The sequence below is a fragment of the Pseudoliparis swirei genome, unplaced genomic scaffold (genome assembly GCF_029220125.1).
Source record: "Pseudoliparis swirei isolate HS2019 ecotype Mariana Trench unplaced genomic scaffold, NWPU_hadal_v1 hadal_27, whole genome shotgun sequence".
In the NCBI taxonomy this organism is placed as follows: Eukaryota; Metazoa; Chordata; class Actinopteri; order Perciformes; family Liparidae; genus Pseudoliparis; species Pseudoliparis swirei.
In genome coordinates, this window is record NW_026613263.1 from 539,162 (window position 1) to 554,206 (window position 15,045).

Genomic DNA, 15,045 nt, shown 5'->3' on the forward strand with positions numbered 1-15,045 from the left:
CTAAAGACCTTCATCTCCTCTAGACTCTAAAGACCTTCATCTTCTCTAGACTCTAAAGACCTTCTCTAGACTCTAAAGACCTCCTCTAGACTCTAAAGACCTTCATCTCCTCTAGACTCTAAAGACCTTCATCTCCTCTAGACTCTAAAGACCTTCATCTTCTCTAGACTCTAAAGACCTTCTCTAGACTCTAAAGACCTCCTCTAGACTCGAAAGACCTTCTCTAGACTCGAAAGACCTTCTCTAGACTCTAAAGACCTCCTCTAGACTCTAAAGACCTTCACCTCCTCTAGACTCTAAAGACCTTCATCTTCTCTAGACTCTAAAGACCTTCACCTCCTCTAGACTCTAAAGACCTTCATCTTCTCTAGACTCTAAAGACCTTCTCTAGACTCTAAAGACCTCCTCTAGACTCTGAAGACCTTCATCTCCTCTAGACTCTAAAGACCTCCACCTCCTCTAGACTCCAAAGACCTTCATCTTCTCTAGACTCCAAAGACCTTCATCTTCTCTAGACTCTAAAGACCTTCATCTTCTCTAGACTCTAAAGACCTCCTCTAGACTCTAAAGACCTTCATCTCCTCTAGACTCTAAAGACCTTCTCTAGACTCTAAAGACCTCCTCTAGACTCTAAAGACCTCCTCTAGACTCTAAAGACCTTCATCTCCTCTAGACTCTAAAGACCTTCATCTTCTCTAGACTCTAAAGACCTTCTCTAGACTCTAAAGACCTCCTCTAGACTCTAAAGACCTTCACCTCCTCTAGACTCCAAAGACCTTCATCTTCTCTAGACTCTAAAGACCTTCTCTAGACTCTAAAGACCTTCATCTTCTCTAGACTCTAAAGACCTTCTCTAGACCTGGTTCCAGGTTCTGTTGTGGTACTCACACTTTGTTGGCCTCCGTGTTGGTGGCCAGGTTGGAGGTCTGAGTGGATCCTTGTTCCTGGCTGCTCTTGGACTGGTAACCCACCCTGAAGTCCTGGAGCAGAAACAGACAACTGGAAGTGAACTGGTCTGGACTGGAGACCCCCCTGGTGGTCTGTGACAACACAACTACTACACTATACAGGGAGGTACTTTACTGCTGGACTTCGACTGGTTCCATACTGGTTCCAAACTGGTTCCAGCCCTTCTTGAGACTGGTTCCAGCCGTCCTCAGCCTACCTGGGTGGAGTGCTGCAGGATGGCCAGCAGGCGCTCCTGGATGCGGCGGGTCAGCTCCAGGCCCGTGTTCAGGTGTTCTGGTTTCAGCAGGCGGACGCAGGAGGCCAGGTCGCTGCACCGCAGCAGGGTCTCCTCTGAGGACACGGACAGGACCAGTCAGCACCAGGGGGCCCGGTCTGAAGACCAGAACCTTCAGGGTAGAGGGTCTCACCCAGCAGGATCTGCAGGGCGTTGGTGTGCAGGTCCAGAGCCTCCGTCTGCTGCTCCATCACCTCCATCTTCTCCGTCTCCTGGTTGTAGTAGCTGTAGACGCACGAGTAGGCCAGCACCTGCAGGCAGCGATGAGGGCACAACCACCCCGCGTCAGCAGGAGGACCGGTCGATGATGAAGAAGAGGATGAAGGTGGCCTTACCTTGCGGGCCTGAGCGAGGACTCGACAGGCGTCGATGACGAAGGTCAACGGCTTCATCTGCAGAGCTTCATTTATGGATGATACCGTGGCCTCCAGCTGGACCGCAAAGTCCTGCAACAGAGACCGGATCCATGAGACCTCTTCAGGACCACATAGTGGTCTCTTCTGATCCATGAGACCTGCAGGGCCACATAGTGGTCTCTTCTGATCCATGAGACCTGCAGGGCCACATAGTGGTCTCTTCTGATCCATGAGACCTCTTCAGGACCACATAGTGGTCTCTTCTGATCCCTGAGACCTCTTCAGGACCACATAGTGGTCTCTTCTGATCCCTGAGATCTCTTCAGGACCACATAGTGGTCTCTTCTGATCCCTGAGATCTCTTCAGGACCACATAGTGGTCTCTTCTGATCCCTGAGACCTCTTCAGGACCACATAGTGGTCTCTTCTGATCCCTGAGATCTCTTCAGGACCACATAGTGGTCTCTTCTGATCCCTGAGACCTCTTCAGGACCACAAAGTGGTCTATTCTGATCCCTGTACTGCTAGCCGGCTAACGTATACATATACATTTATATATGTAGATATATATATACATATATACATATATGTGTATATATGTATATATATGTGTATATATGTATATACATACATATATGTGTATATATACATATATGTGTAGGGATGGGTACCGAGAACCGGTACTAAGTCAATACCGGTACCTGATTTGACGGTATCGGTTTACCGTTAAGCCGCTGGACATACGGTGCTGCTATCGGTATATTACGTGACCCTCATCCCGGTTTGAGACCCCTCTGATTGGCCAGCGGCGCGCTCTTATCATTGTTGTGATTTGTGTTGTGACTGTGAGACTCCCGCAGTCATGGCGGACAGAGCGAAGCGATCAAAGGTCTGGGTGCACTTTCAAAAATTGAGTGGCGATAGTGCAAAGTGCAATCTTTGTACTCAAGTCGTTGCTTGTAAAGGGGGTAACACAAGCAACTTGATGAAGCATTTGCAAACGAGACACTCGTTGAATCTCAAACGGTGCAGCATATTTGACAGCCTAGTAAACACTGTGGCTGCTAGTAATGCTAGTGCTAATAGTGCTAGCATTAGCACAACAACAACGTCTTCCTCCTCAGTGCAACCTGGTGCGAGTTGCGGGACGGCTGCCTCGACTTCGACACGTGAAGGTAACATTTGTTTTTAACTCTACAATTATTAACTCGGAGCCATCAAGCAACTTCTAATGTATGTCCCCAAATAATCCCATAGACAACGTCAGTCAAGCAGCAGCAACAGCGACAGCATCCACACAGGAGAATGTTAGGAGAAGTCAGACAGCGGTGGCCTCTCCATTCTCTATAGCTAAACGAGGGACAATGACACAGGATCAGAAAGCAACATGTCATAGGGCTATCGCAAAGTATATTGTGAAGGATATGCAGCCCTTCAGTACAGTGGAGTCCAGTTGGTTTAGGTACGTTTGGTAGCCGGTAGCTGGCTTAGCATAAATCGCTATCTAATTGTTAGGTAAGTTAGCCCTAGTTTTGACTTGCCCAACGTTTTCTTCTGTGTTGAATATAAGCAGACTACGACGTTGTGAGCATTCTTGCACTCTATGTTACTTCTTAAATTGGATGTTCTGAAAAATCTACAGCATAGAGTATGGCAGGTAGCATATAAACAGAAGTGCAAAGATGTAACATATTATTTACAGAGTGTAGTAAGTTATTCAGTTTAACTGATGTAATAAATTACAATATACATGTATATAATTAAATATGTATGCTTGTTGCTATTTTTCCAACTGTAGGGAGATGACCACAGCCCTTAACCCTAATTACCACCCCCCTTCCAGAGACACTCTGTCCAACACACTCATACCTGCTTGGTATAACATCGAAAAAGAGAACCTGAGGGCAGAGCTTGCCAGTGTGGAAAAAGTTGCCATTACAAGTGATGGGTGGACCAGTATTACACAGGACCACTACATAACGGTCACGCTCCACTACATTAACCAAGGCCAGTTGAAGCAGAAAGTCCTTAAGACACAGGCAGTATATGAGTCTCAGAGTGGGCCTGTTGTTGCTGAACAAATAGATGAAGTCCTGGCTGAATTTGGGGTGAGACAGAAGGTCGTCGCCGTAACTGTCGACAACGCTCTAAATATGGATGTGGCTGTACGACAGCTACAAACAAAAAAGCTTGGATGCTTTGCGCATTCTCTAAACCTAGGGGCACAAAAGGTTTACAATGTGCAAGCTATCTCCAAGTGGTCAGCAAGGATCCGATGTGATCGTTTGGATCAAAAGATCCTCAATGATTAAGACCATTTTCAAAGAGAAGCAGCGTCTCCTGGGTAAGAAACTTTGCCTCATTGTTTCAGTGTAATTCAGACAGGACAGGAGGAATAAATACATTTTAATTGGTCATCATTTATATATTTCAGGCCTGCCTGACCATTCTGTGGTCCTTGATGTCAAAACCGCTGGAATTCTCTTTATCTCATGGTGGAGAGATTTGTGGAGCAATATCCTGCAATACAGGCAGCATTCTTGGACCAGCGTGCCAAAAGCTCATGAAGAGAGACAGGTATGAATTAATTAATGGTCTAAGCAAACATAATAATGCTATTATAATAAGTCTTAAAAAAATAGTTCATTCTTGTCAGGATGAAGAAAATCCATGTCATGATATAAACAAATTATTGTATAACTAAATGGTCAATACAGTATACATTATAATTTTGTAATTTAATATCAGACTTGAAGAGATCACAGATGAAGACTTCAGGAGGGCTGAGGACTTTGTCAGTCTGATGCGCATGCTGTATACAAGTACCCTGTGTGTGTCAAGCGACAAGTCTTCTACATGTGGCCAGATAATTCCCATTCTGCAAAAACTGAAGACCCACTTAACTGTCAAAGAGGATTCCACATTTGTGTACGGTAAAAGAAAAGGTCTGGGGTGACCTCTCCAAACGTTACCAGGTACAGCTGCATATCTTTCCCTAATAATGAGTAACGATATATACCCTCCCTCCCTCACTGTGAAGTGTTATGTGAAGTGTTATTATTTTCTTGTGTACAGGATCATGACATAATGGCCTTTCTGGAGGAGGCCACTCTTATGGATCCAAGATTCAAGGGAAAGCTGAGTTCTTCTGATGAAGTTTGGGAACGACTGAAGGCAGCAGCATTGAGGGAAGTAAGTATTTATCAAAATTACATATTTAAGAAAAAGTTTGCAATGTTTACTACAGTGTATTTTTATTTGTATTGCAATAATGTGCATAGCAACATTAATATGTTGATATCCCTCTCAGATGTTAGGAGAGGAGGATGCAGTGCCAGTGGAGGCTCAGGAAGTGGAAGTGGACGAGGATGAAGAGGATGAAGAGGAGGAGGTGGAAAATGTAAGTAAGACATGATTCTGTAATACCAATGCTATATGTTCTAACAAAAGCAATAAGCCTGAATACATTTACATGGTAAATATTATATTTCAGCCTCATGTTGTCAAGAAACCCAGGGTCTCTGCACTGGAGGAACTCTTCGCTGAAGAGGATAAAGAGCTGCGGAGGAGCCTTATTCAACAGGAAACAACAGCGCCAACAATCCTCGAGAACATCAGGAATGAGCTGTCCGTCTACAGAGGCCTCCTTCCATCCCTACATCAGAAGACCCTGTCCACTGGTGGTGGAGAAAGAAGGAAACTTTTCCTGTCCTCTCTCAGCTCTCCACCACCTACCTCTGTGTTCAAGCCTCCTCAACGCCTTCTGAAAGAGTGTTCTCCACAGCGGCAACACTCTCAGTAAGGAGAGATCTCGGCTTCTCCCGGAGAAAGTGAACATGCTTATCTTTTTAAACAAAAACTGTTGAGTGCAGTATTTAGTTTTCATTCTGGGACATGTTTCCATGCATTAATGTTACAAAAAATGTTCATCCTCTGTTTGAGGGAAAACTCCAAAAAGCATGATAGGGAGAGCCAGGCCCCTTTAAGTTATTATATTTATTTTTGTCTGCTTCTGAGAAGCTAATGTAAGTTATACAGTTACTTCTGCAAGACAATATCAATAAAATAACTGTTTAATCTTCACATCTTGTATTCATGTCTATAATTTTGAGCACCAAATTATTGAAAAGTATCGATAAGAGTATCGAAAAATACCGATACCGATAAGCAATACCGGTATCGGTATCGATAAAATCCTAACGATACCCATCCCTATATATGTGTATATATGTGTATATATATATATATGTGTATATGTGTATATATGTATATATATGTATATATATATACATACATATATGTGTATATAATATGTATATATCGCTCTCTCCACACAGTCCTACCTTGGCCTGGTGGTGGAAGGTGCAGCGCTCGTTATAATCCTGGAACTTCTTCTCCTGCCGAGCAGCTTTACTCACCTGGAGCGAGGTGAGAGGTTATTATGGTCTGTCGGGGGAGGGGCGGTGGTCGTATTATGGTCTGTCGGGGGAGGGGCGGTGGTCGTATTATGGTCTGTCGGGGGAGGGGCGGTGGTCGTATTATGGTCTGTCGGGGGAGGGGCGGTGGTCGTATTATGGTCTGTCGGGGGAGGGGCGGTGGTCGTATTATGGCCTGTCGGGGGAGGGGCGGTGCCAGCTGACCTACCATGGCGGAGCAGTTGTAGTAGTCTTTGTGAGTTGGTTTCCATGGTTTCAGACAGCGCCAGCAGAAGCCGTGGTTACACTTGGCACAGGTCATACTGGACAGAGGGACAGACCTTCATCATCCTCATATTCATCCTCACCCCCCCCCCCCCCCCCCCCCCCTACGTACTGCAGGCAGCCCTCGTTCCTCTCGATGGGCGCCCGGCAGCTCGGGCAGCTCTTGGCGATGAGCTTGGCGAGGTGTTTGCTCTGGGCCTCCGTGCTCATGCCCTCATAGAAGCCGCCGTCGTCCAGCCACTGGGACATGTGGCTGCAGCTGGCCGGCACGTGGGCCTGGGGGGGGAGTGTTTATGTGTGTGTGTGTTTATGTATGTGTGTGTGTGTTTATGTGTGTGTGTTTATGTATGTGTGTGTGTGTGTGTGTGTTTATGTATGCGTGTGTGTGTGTTTATGTATGTGTGTGTGTGTGTGTATATATTGTAAGAAATAGTTGAATTAACACAGAGAAATAATAATTAAAGAAACAAATTGGGAACCATTTTCAGAAAATAAATGAGTCTTAACAGACAGAAGCAGAAGTACGGTTTATAGAATCCACACGAGGGTTAGGGGCAGGACAAAGGGATGAGACCGGTTCACGGGTCAAAGGTCAAAGGTCCAGCGTGGAGTGAGACACCGAGGGGGATGACATCATAAGACCATGATGTCATTACCGGAGACACCGGGTCAGTACAGAGACACCGGGTCAGTACCGGAGACACCGGGTCAGTACAGAGACACCGGGTCAGTACCGAGACACCGGGTCAGTACAGAGACACAGGGTCAGTACAGAGACACAGGGTCAGTACAGAGACACCGGGTCAGTACCAGAGACACCGGGTCAGTACCAGAGACACAGGGTCAGTACAGAGACACAGGGTCAGTACAGAGACACCGGGTCAGTACCAGAGACACCGGGTCAGTACAGAGACACCGGGTCAGTACAGAGACACAGGGTCATTACAGAGACACCGGGTCAGTACAGAGACACCGGGTCAGTACAGAGACACCGGGTCAGTACCAGAGACACAGGGAGACAGTCAGTGGGTCAGTACAGAGACACCGGGTCAGTAAGACACGGGTCATTACGAGGTCAGTACCAGAGACACAGGGTCAGTACAGAGACACAGGGTCAGTACCAGAGACACCGGGTCATTACAGAGACACCGGGTCATTACAGAGACACCGGGTCAGTACCAGAGACACCGGGTCAGTACAGAGACACCGGTCAGTGAGACCGGTTCAGAGACACCGGGTCAGTACAGAGACACCGGGTCAGTACAGAGACACCGGGTCAGTACAGAGACACAGGGTCAGTACCGAGACACCGGGTCAGTACAGAGACACAGGGTCAGTACAGAGACACCGGGTCAGTACCAGAGACACCGGGTCAGTACCAGAGACACCGGGTCAGTACCAGAGACACCGGGTCAGTACAGAGACACAGGGTCAGTACAGAGACACCGGGTCAGTACAGAGACACCGGGTCAGTACAGAGACACCGGGTCAGTACCAGAGACACAGGGTCAGTACCAGAGACACAGGGTCATTACAGAGACACCGGGTCAGTACAGAGACACCGGGTCAGTACCAGAGACACCGGGTCAGTACAGAGACACCGGGTCAGTACAGAGACACAGGGTCATTACAGAGACACCGGGTCAGTACAGAGACACCGGGTCAGTACCAGAGACACAGGGTCATTACAGAGACACCGGGTCAGTACAGAGACACCGGGTCAGTACAGAGACACCGGGTCAGTACCAGAGACACCGGGTCAGTACCAGAGACACCGGGTCAGTACCAGAGACACCGGGTCAGTACCAGAGACACCGGGTCAGTACAGAGACACCGGGTCAGTACCAGAGACACCGGGTCAGTACAGAGACACCGGGTCAGTACAGAGACACCGGGTCAGTACAGAGACACTGGGTCAGTACCAGAGACACCGGGTCAGTACCAGAGACACCGGGTCATTACAGAGACACCGGGTCATTACAGAGACACCGGGTCAGTACAGAGACACCGGGTCAGTACAGAGACACCGGGTCAGTACAGAGACACAGGGTCATTACAGAGACACTGGGTCAGTACCAGAGACACCGGGTCATTACAGAGACACCGGGTCATTACAGAGACACCGGGTCAGTACAGAGACACCGGGTCAGTACAGAGACACCGGGTCAGTACAGAGACACAGGGTCATTACAGAGACACTGGGTCAGTACCAGAGACACCGGGTCAGTACCAGAGACACCGGGTCATTACAGAGACACCGGGTCATTACAGAGACACCGGGTCAGTACAGAGACACCGGGTCAGTACAGAGACACCGGGTCAGTACAGAGACACAGGGTCATTACAGAGACACCGGGTCAGTACAGAGACACCGGGTCAGTACCAGAGACACCGGGTCAGTACCAGAGACAAAGGGTCAGTACAGAGACACCGGGTCAGTACCAGAGACACCGGGTCAGTACAGAGACACCGGGTCAGTACAGAGACACCGGGTCAGTACCAGAGACACAGGGTCAGTACAGAGACACCGGGTCAGTACAGAGACACCGGGTCAGTACCAGAGACACAGGGTCAGTACCAGAGACACAGGGTCATTACAGAGACACCGGGTCAGTACCAGAGACACAGGGTCATTACAGAGACACCGGGTCAGTACCAGAGACACAGGGTCAGTACAGAGACACCGGGTCAGTACCAGAGACACCGGGTCAGTACAGAGACACCGGGTCAGTACCAGAGACACCGGGTCAGTACAGAGACACAGGGTCAGTACAGAGACACCGGGTCAGTACAGAGACACCGGGTCAGTACAGAGACACCGGGTCAGTACCGGTTGTCTTGGACCGGGCGTACGTCACCACGGCTCCACCTCCTGGACCACCACGGCCGGTGGAGCCGTGGTGGTCCAGAGGGGCGGTGAGTCCTCAACGAGTCTGAGAGCCGAGCTCAGCTCACGGAGCGTCGGGGGGGGGGTCCTCCTGGGGGGGGGGCCCCCGCTGAGTGAAGACCCCGTGTGTCTGAGACCTCCAGGGCCACGCCCAGCAGGAAGGCTGAGGGAGCTCCACCTCCACCCCCCTTCGCGGCTCGTTCCCTGTGTGTGTGTGTGTGTGACCTCTGACCTCGGGGAAGCTGCAGCTGAAGCAGGAGGCCCAGCTGCAGGAGGCGCAGCTGGCCGTGCTGCGCGTGCTCTCCTGACACAGGATGCGGCCGCAGCCCTGGGGGTTGGTGCACCACGTCAGGTTGGAGCAGCTCTCCACGAAGCCTCTGAGCAAGGCACTCTCGTACTGCGGGGCACGGAGCGGTTAGCGGGCCGCCGGCGGGTCGGGCGACAGACGGCGGCGTGACGAGGGTTACCTTGGCGACGGTGTCCTCGTCCGTGAGGACGCGGAGGAAGAAGCTGGAGGTGGGCTGAGCGCGGCAGTCTGTGATTGGACAGTGACACGTCGTGACCAGGTTCTGCTCGATCCGCGCCGTCAGGTACTCCTGCCAGCACGCCTGGGCCAATCAGAGAGCAGGTCAGGCTGTGCAGGTCAGGCTGTGTGTGTGTGTGTGTGTGTGTGCGTGTGTGTCCCACCCTGCAGCAGTAGTGCATGCAGCTGAGTGAGGGGGCGGGCTCTGTCAGAGGGGGGCGGGGCCCCAGGCAGACCGGGCAGGTGGAGGCGGAGCTCGGCTGAGGGTTCCGGCTCTCCAGTCCTGCGGCGACGGCGAGGGCCTCGGGCTCGTCGCTGTAGCGCTGGACCAGCAGCTCCACGTTCCAGCGGCAGTGGACCAGCAGGTGCTCGGCCCGGTCCGGGTCCAGACTCAGAGTCCCCGATACCTGAGAGACCGAGAGGACCGCAGCTCAACACCTGAGGACGGCTTCACCTTGGGGCTGCAGCCCAAACACACCGTGGAGTGTGTTTGGGCTGCAGCCCGAAGGTGTGGTTTTGAGTCTTTGAGGTGGTTTTGAGTCTCTTTGAGGTGGTTTTGAGTCTTTGAGGTGGTTGTTGAGTCTCTTTGTGGTTGTTGAGTCTCTTTGTGGTTGTTGAGTCTCTTTGAGGTTGTTTTGAGTCTCTTTGAGGTTGTTGAGTCTCTGAGGTTGTTTTGAGTCTCTTTGCGGTTGTTGAGTCTCTTTGGGGTTGTTGAGTCTCTGAGGTTGTTTTGAGTCTCTTTGCGGTTGTTGAGTCTCTTTGGGGTTGTTTTGAGTCTCTGAGGTTGTTGAGTCTCTTTGAGGTTGTTTTGAGTCTCTTTGAGGTTGTTGAGTCTCTGAGGTTGTTTTGAGTCTCTTTGCGGTTGTTGAGTCTCTTTGGGGTTGTTTTGAGTCTCTGAGGTTGTTGAGTCTCTTTGAGGTTGTTTTGAGTCTCTTTGCGGTTGTTGAGTCTCTTTGGGGTTGTTTTGAGTCTCTTTGAGGTTGTTTTGAGTCTCTTTGAGGTTGTTTTGAGTCTCTTTGAGGTTGTTTAGAGTCTCTGGTCTCTCAGACATTGATTCAAACACAACTCTATTGAGACAACAGACCTGTTGGACCGTCCTCTGCATCAGCTGACGGACTTCCTCCTGCGTCATGGTCCGACCCATCGAGAAGAGCAGCGCGTCCAGAACGCCGTCTTCCAACCGGCGAGGAGACAACCGCCCACTGCAACACACAGCATGAGAGGGACAGGATATGACATCACACAGCATGAGGGGGACAGGATATGACATCACACAGCATGAGAGAGACAGGATATGACATCACACATCATGAGGGGGACAGGATATGACATCACACAGCAGGAGGGGGACAGGATATGACATCACACAGCAGGAGGGGGACAGGATATGACATCACACAGCATGAGAGAGACAGGATATGACATCACACAGCATGAGAGGGACAGGATATGACATCACACAGCAGGAGAGGGACAGGATATGACATCACACAGCAGGAGAGAGACAGGATATGACATCACACAGCATGAGAGGGACAGGATATGACATCACACAGCAGGAGAGGGACAGGATATGACATCACACATCATGAGAGAGACAGGATATGACATCACACATCATGAGAGAGACAGGATATGACATCACACAGCAAGAGGGGGACAGGATATGACATCACACAGCAGGAGGGGGACAGGATATGACATCACACAGCAAGAGAGGGACAGGATATGACATCACACAGCAGGAGGGGGACAGGATATGAGATCACACATCATGAGAGAGACAGGATATGACATCACACATCATGAGAGAGACAGGATATGACATCACACAGCAGGAGGGGGACAGGATATGACATCACACAGCAGGAGGGGGACAGGATATGACATCACACAGCATGAGAGGGACAGGATATGACATGACACAGCATGAGAGGGACAGGATATGACATCACACATCATGAGAGAGACAGGATATGACATGACACAGCATGAGAGGGACAGGATATGACATCACACATCATGAGGGGGACAGGATATGACATCACACAGTATGAGAGGGACAGTATATGACATCACACAGCAGGAGGGGGACAGGATATGACATCACACAGCAGGAGAGGGACAGGATATGACATCACACAGCATGAGAGGGACAGGATATGACATCACACAGCAGGAGGGGGACAGGATATGACATCACACATCATGAGAGGGACAGGATATGACATCACACAGCAGGAGGGGGACAGGATATGACATCACACAGCATGAGAGAGACAGGATATGACATCACACAGCAGGAGGGGGACAGGATATGACATCACACAGCATGAGAGAGACAGGATATGACATCACACAGCAGGAGGGGGACAGGATATGACATCACACAGCAGGAGAGAGACAGGATATGACATCACACAGCAGGAGGGGGACAGGATATGACATCACACAGCAGGAGGGGGACAGGATATGACATCACACATCAGGAGGGGGACAGGATATGACATCACACAGCAGGAGGGGGACAGGATATGACATCACACAGCATGAGAGGGACAGGATATGACATCACACATCAGGAGGGGGACAGGATATGACATCACACAGCATGAGAGGGACAGGATATGACATCACACATCATGAGAGAGACAGGATATGACATCACACATCATGAGGGGGACAGGATATGACATCACACAGCATGAGAGGGACAGGATATGACATCACACATCAGGAGGGGGACAGGATATGACATCACACAGCATGAGAGGGACAGGATATGACATCACACATCAGGAGGGGGACAGGATATGACATCACACAGCATGAGAGGGACAGGATATGACATCACACATCATGAGAGAGACAGGATATGACATCACACAGCAGGAGGGGGACAGGATATGACATCACACAGCAGGAGGGGGACAGGATATGACATCACACAGCAGGAGGGGGACAGGATATGACATCACACATCAGGAGGGGGACAGGATATGACATCACACATCAGGAGGGGGACAGGATATGACATCACACATCAGGAGGGGGACAGGATATGACACATCACCGAGGATCTGACATGGTCAACGAACACAGACACTCTGGTGAGAAAGGCAAGGCAGCGCCTCTACCACCTCAGGCAGCTGAGGAAATTTAAAGTTTCCCAGAGGATCCTTCAGTCCTTCTACTCTGGAGCTGTAGAGAGCGTCCTGACAGGAAGCATCACAGCCTGGTTTGGCAACTGCTCCGCTCAGGACAGGAAGGCTCTGCAGAGAGTAGTGCGTTCGGCTGAGCGCACTATTGGAACTACACTGCCCACCCTGCAGGACTTGTACACCAGGAGGTGCAGAACCAGAGCCGGCAGGATCATGAAGGATCCTCACCACCCCAACAACAGACTGTTTCAGCTGCTGCGGTCAGGCAGGCGCCTCCGTAGTCACGCTGCAAGAACAGAGAGACTGAGGTCGGAGTTTCTTTCCTCAGGCCATCAGGACTGTGAACTCCGACCTCACCAGGACCCCCACATAGACCCACACAACTGCCCCTCTTAGGCACACACACACACACACACACACACTTACTGTAAATATTGTGTTTTTTATTGTAAATAGTGTGTACTTGTTGCCCTTGCACATTCCTGCTGAGCATTGCCACTTTCATTTCACTGCACACCCTGTGTGTGTATGTGACAAATAAAACATCTTGAATCTCTTGAATCACACATCAGGAGGGGGACAGGATATGACATCACACATCATGAGGGGGACAGGATATGACATCACACATCAGGAGGGGGACAGGATATGACATCACACATCAGGAGGGGGACAGGATATGACATCACACAGCAGGAGGGGGACAGGATATGACATCACACATCATGAGAGGGACAGGATATGACATCACACAGCAGGAGGGGGACAGGATATGACATCACACATCATGAGGGGGACAGGATATGACATCACACTGAAGCCGCAGGAACAGGAAGTGACCCACCGGGGGAGGAAGCTTGAGGAAGGACATGAAACGTGTCAACAGGGGACCCTGAACGCACCACTGTGCCCCATTCGATATGAAGACATCCCTCACTGGGGTTACGCAATATGTTCAGAATGTCACATGACAAATACTTCTGGATATTTGACTTGTTTAGTTTATATTTAAACGTTTATTTGGTTGAAATATACATTTATACTTTACGAAAATGTAAATGAATAAATTATTATGATCCGAATTATTACAAAGTCCAAAGACAACAAGCAAAGTTTAAATATTTACTTTATTTTCTTTTCGTAGAAAATCTGACATTTTACATTATGTCTGCAGGACGAGCCTGGTGATAATAATAATATAATGATAATAATGATAATATAATATAATGATAATAATAAAATAATGATAATAATGATAATAATATAATGATACAAATGATAATAATAAAATAATAATAATAATATAATGATAATAATAATATAATGATAATAATGATAATATAATATAATGATAATACTAATGATAATAATAAAATAATGATAATAATGATAATAATATAATGATACAAATGATAATAATAAAATAATAATAATAATATAATGATAATAATAATATAATGATAATAATAATATAATGATAATAATGATAATACTAATGATAATAATAAAATAATGATAATAATATAATGATACAAATGATAATAATAATAATATAATGATAATAATAATATAATGATGATAATAATAATATAATAATGCTAATAATACTAATGATAATAACAATATAATGATAATAATATAATGATAATAATAATATAATGATAATAATAAATAATACTAATGATAATAATACTTACGATAATAATAATAATAATACGAATGATAATAATAATGATAATAATACTAATGATAATAATAATATAATAATGATAATAATACTAATGATAATAATGATGATAATAATATTATAATAATAAATTAATAATAATATTGATACTTGTAAATTAATAATAATAATAATAATGATAATAATAACAATAATGATAATAATATATTAATAATAATAATAATAGTTCAGCAACAACAACTGAACTCACTTCCTGAAACGATGCGTTTGGTACCAAGTAAAGAACGTCGGCACCACAGAGAGCCGGAGGCCTCTTAAAGGGCCGGCGCAACAACAACAACAACGGAGTCTCAGAGGTCAGAGGTCACACCTGATGTGGTCCTCTGCGGCGTCCTTCCCGTCCTCGCTGAAGGAGAAGTGGGCGTGGCCCTTCTGCGGCGTGGCCGGGTCCTCGGGCAGGAACTCCAGGACGTGCGGGTTGTCCTCGC

General features: G+C 47.9%; 1 protein-coding gene across 1 annotated transcript in view; it reads right to left on the reverse strand.

Annotated features, from left to right (window-relative positions):
- LOC130191138 (cullin-9) overlaps positions 1 to 15,045 on the reverse strand; it is a 42,467-nt gene that overhangs the window by 1,575 nt on the left and 25,847 nt on the right. Inside the window, 12 exon segments of the mRNA XM_056410802.1 lie at positions 889 to 980; positions 1,166 to 1,299; positions 1,377 to 1,494; positions 1,579 to 1,689; positions 5,943 to 6,017; positions 6,244 to 6,337; positions 6,412 to 6,575; positions 9,419 to 9,583; positions 9,654 to 9,794; positions 9,874 to 10,116; positions 10,794 to 10,911; positions 14,928 to 15,045. The exon segment at positions 14,928 to 15,045 is cut by the window's right edge and continues 112 nt beyond it. Coding sequence (XP_056266777.1) covers positions 889 to 980; positions 1,166 to 1,299; positions 1,377 to 1,494; positions 1,579 to 1,689; positions 5,943 to 6,017; positions 6,244 to 6,337; positions 6,412 to 6,575; positions 9,419 to 9,583; positions 9,654 to 9,794; positions 9,874 to 10,116; positions 10,794 to 10,911; positions 14,928 to 15,045 — 1,573 coding nt within the window.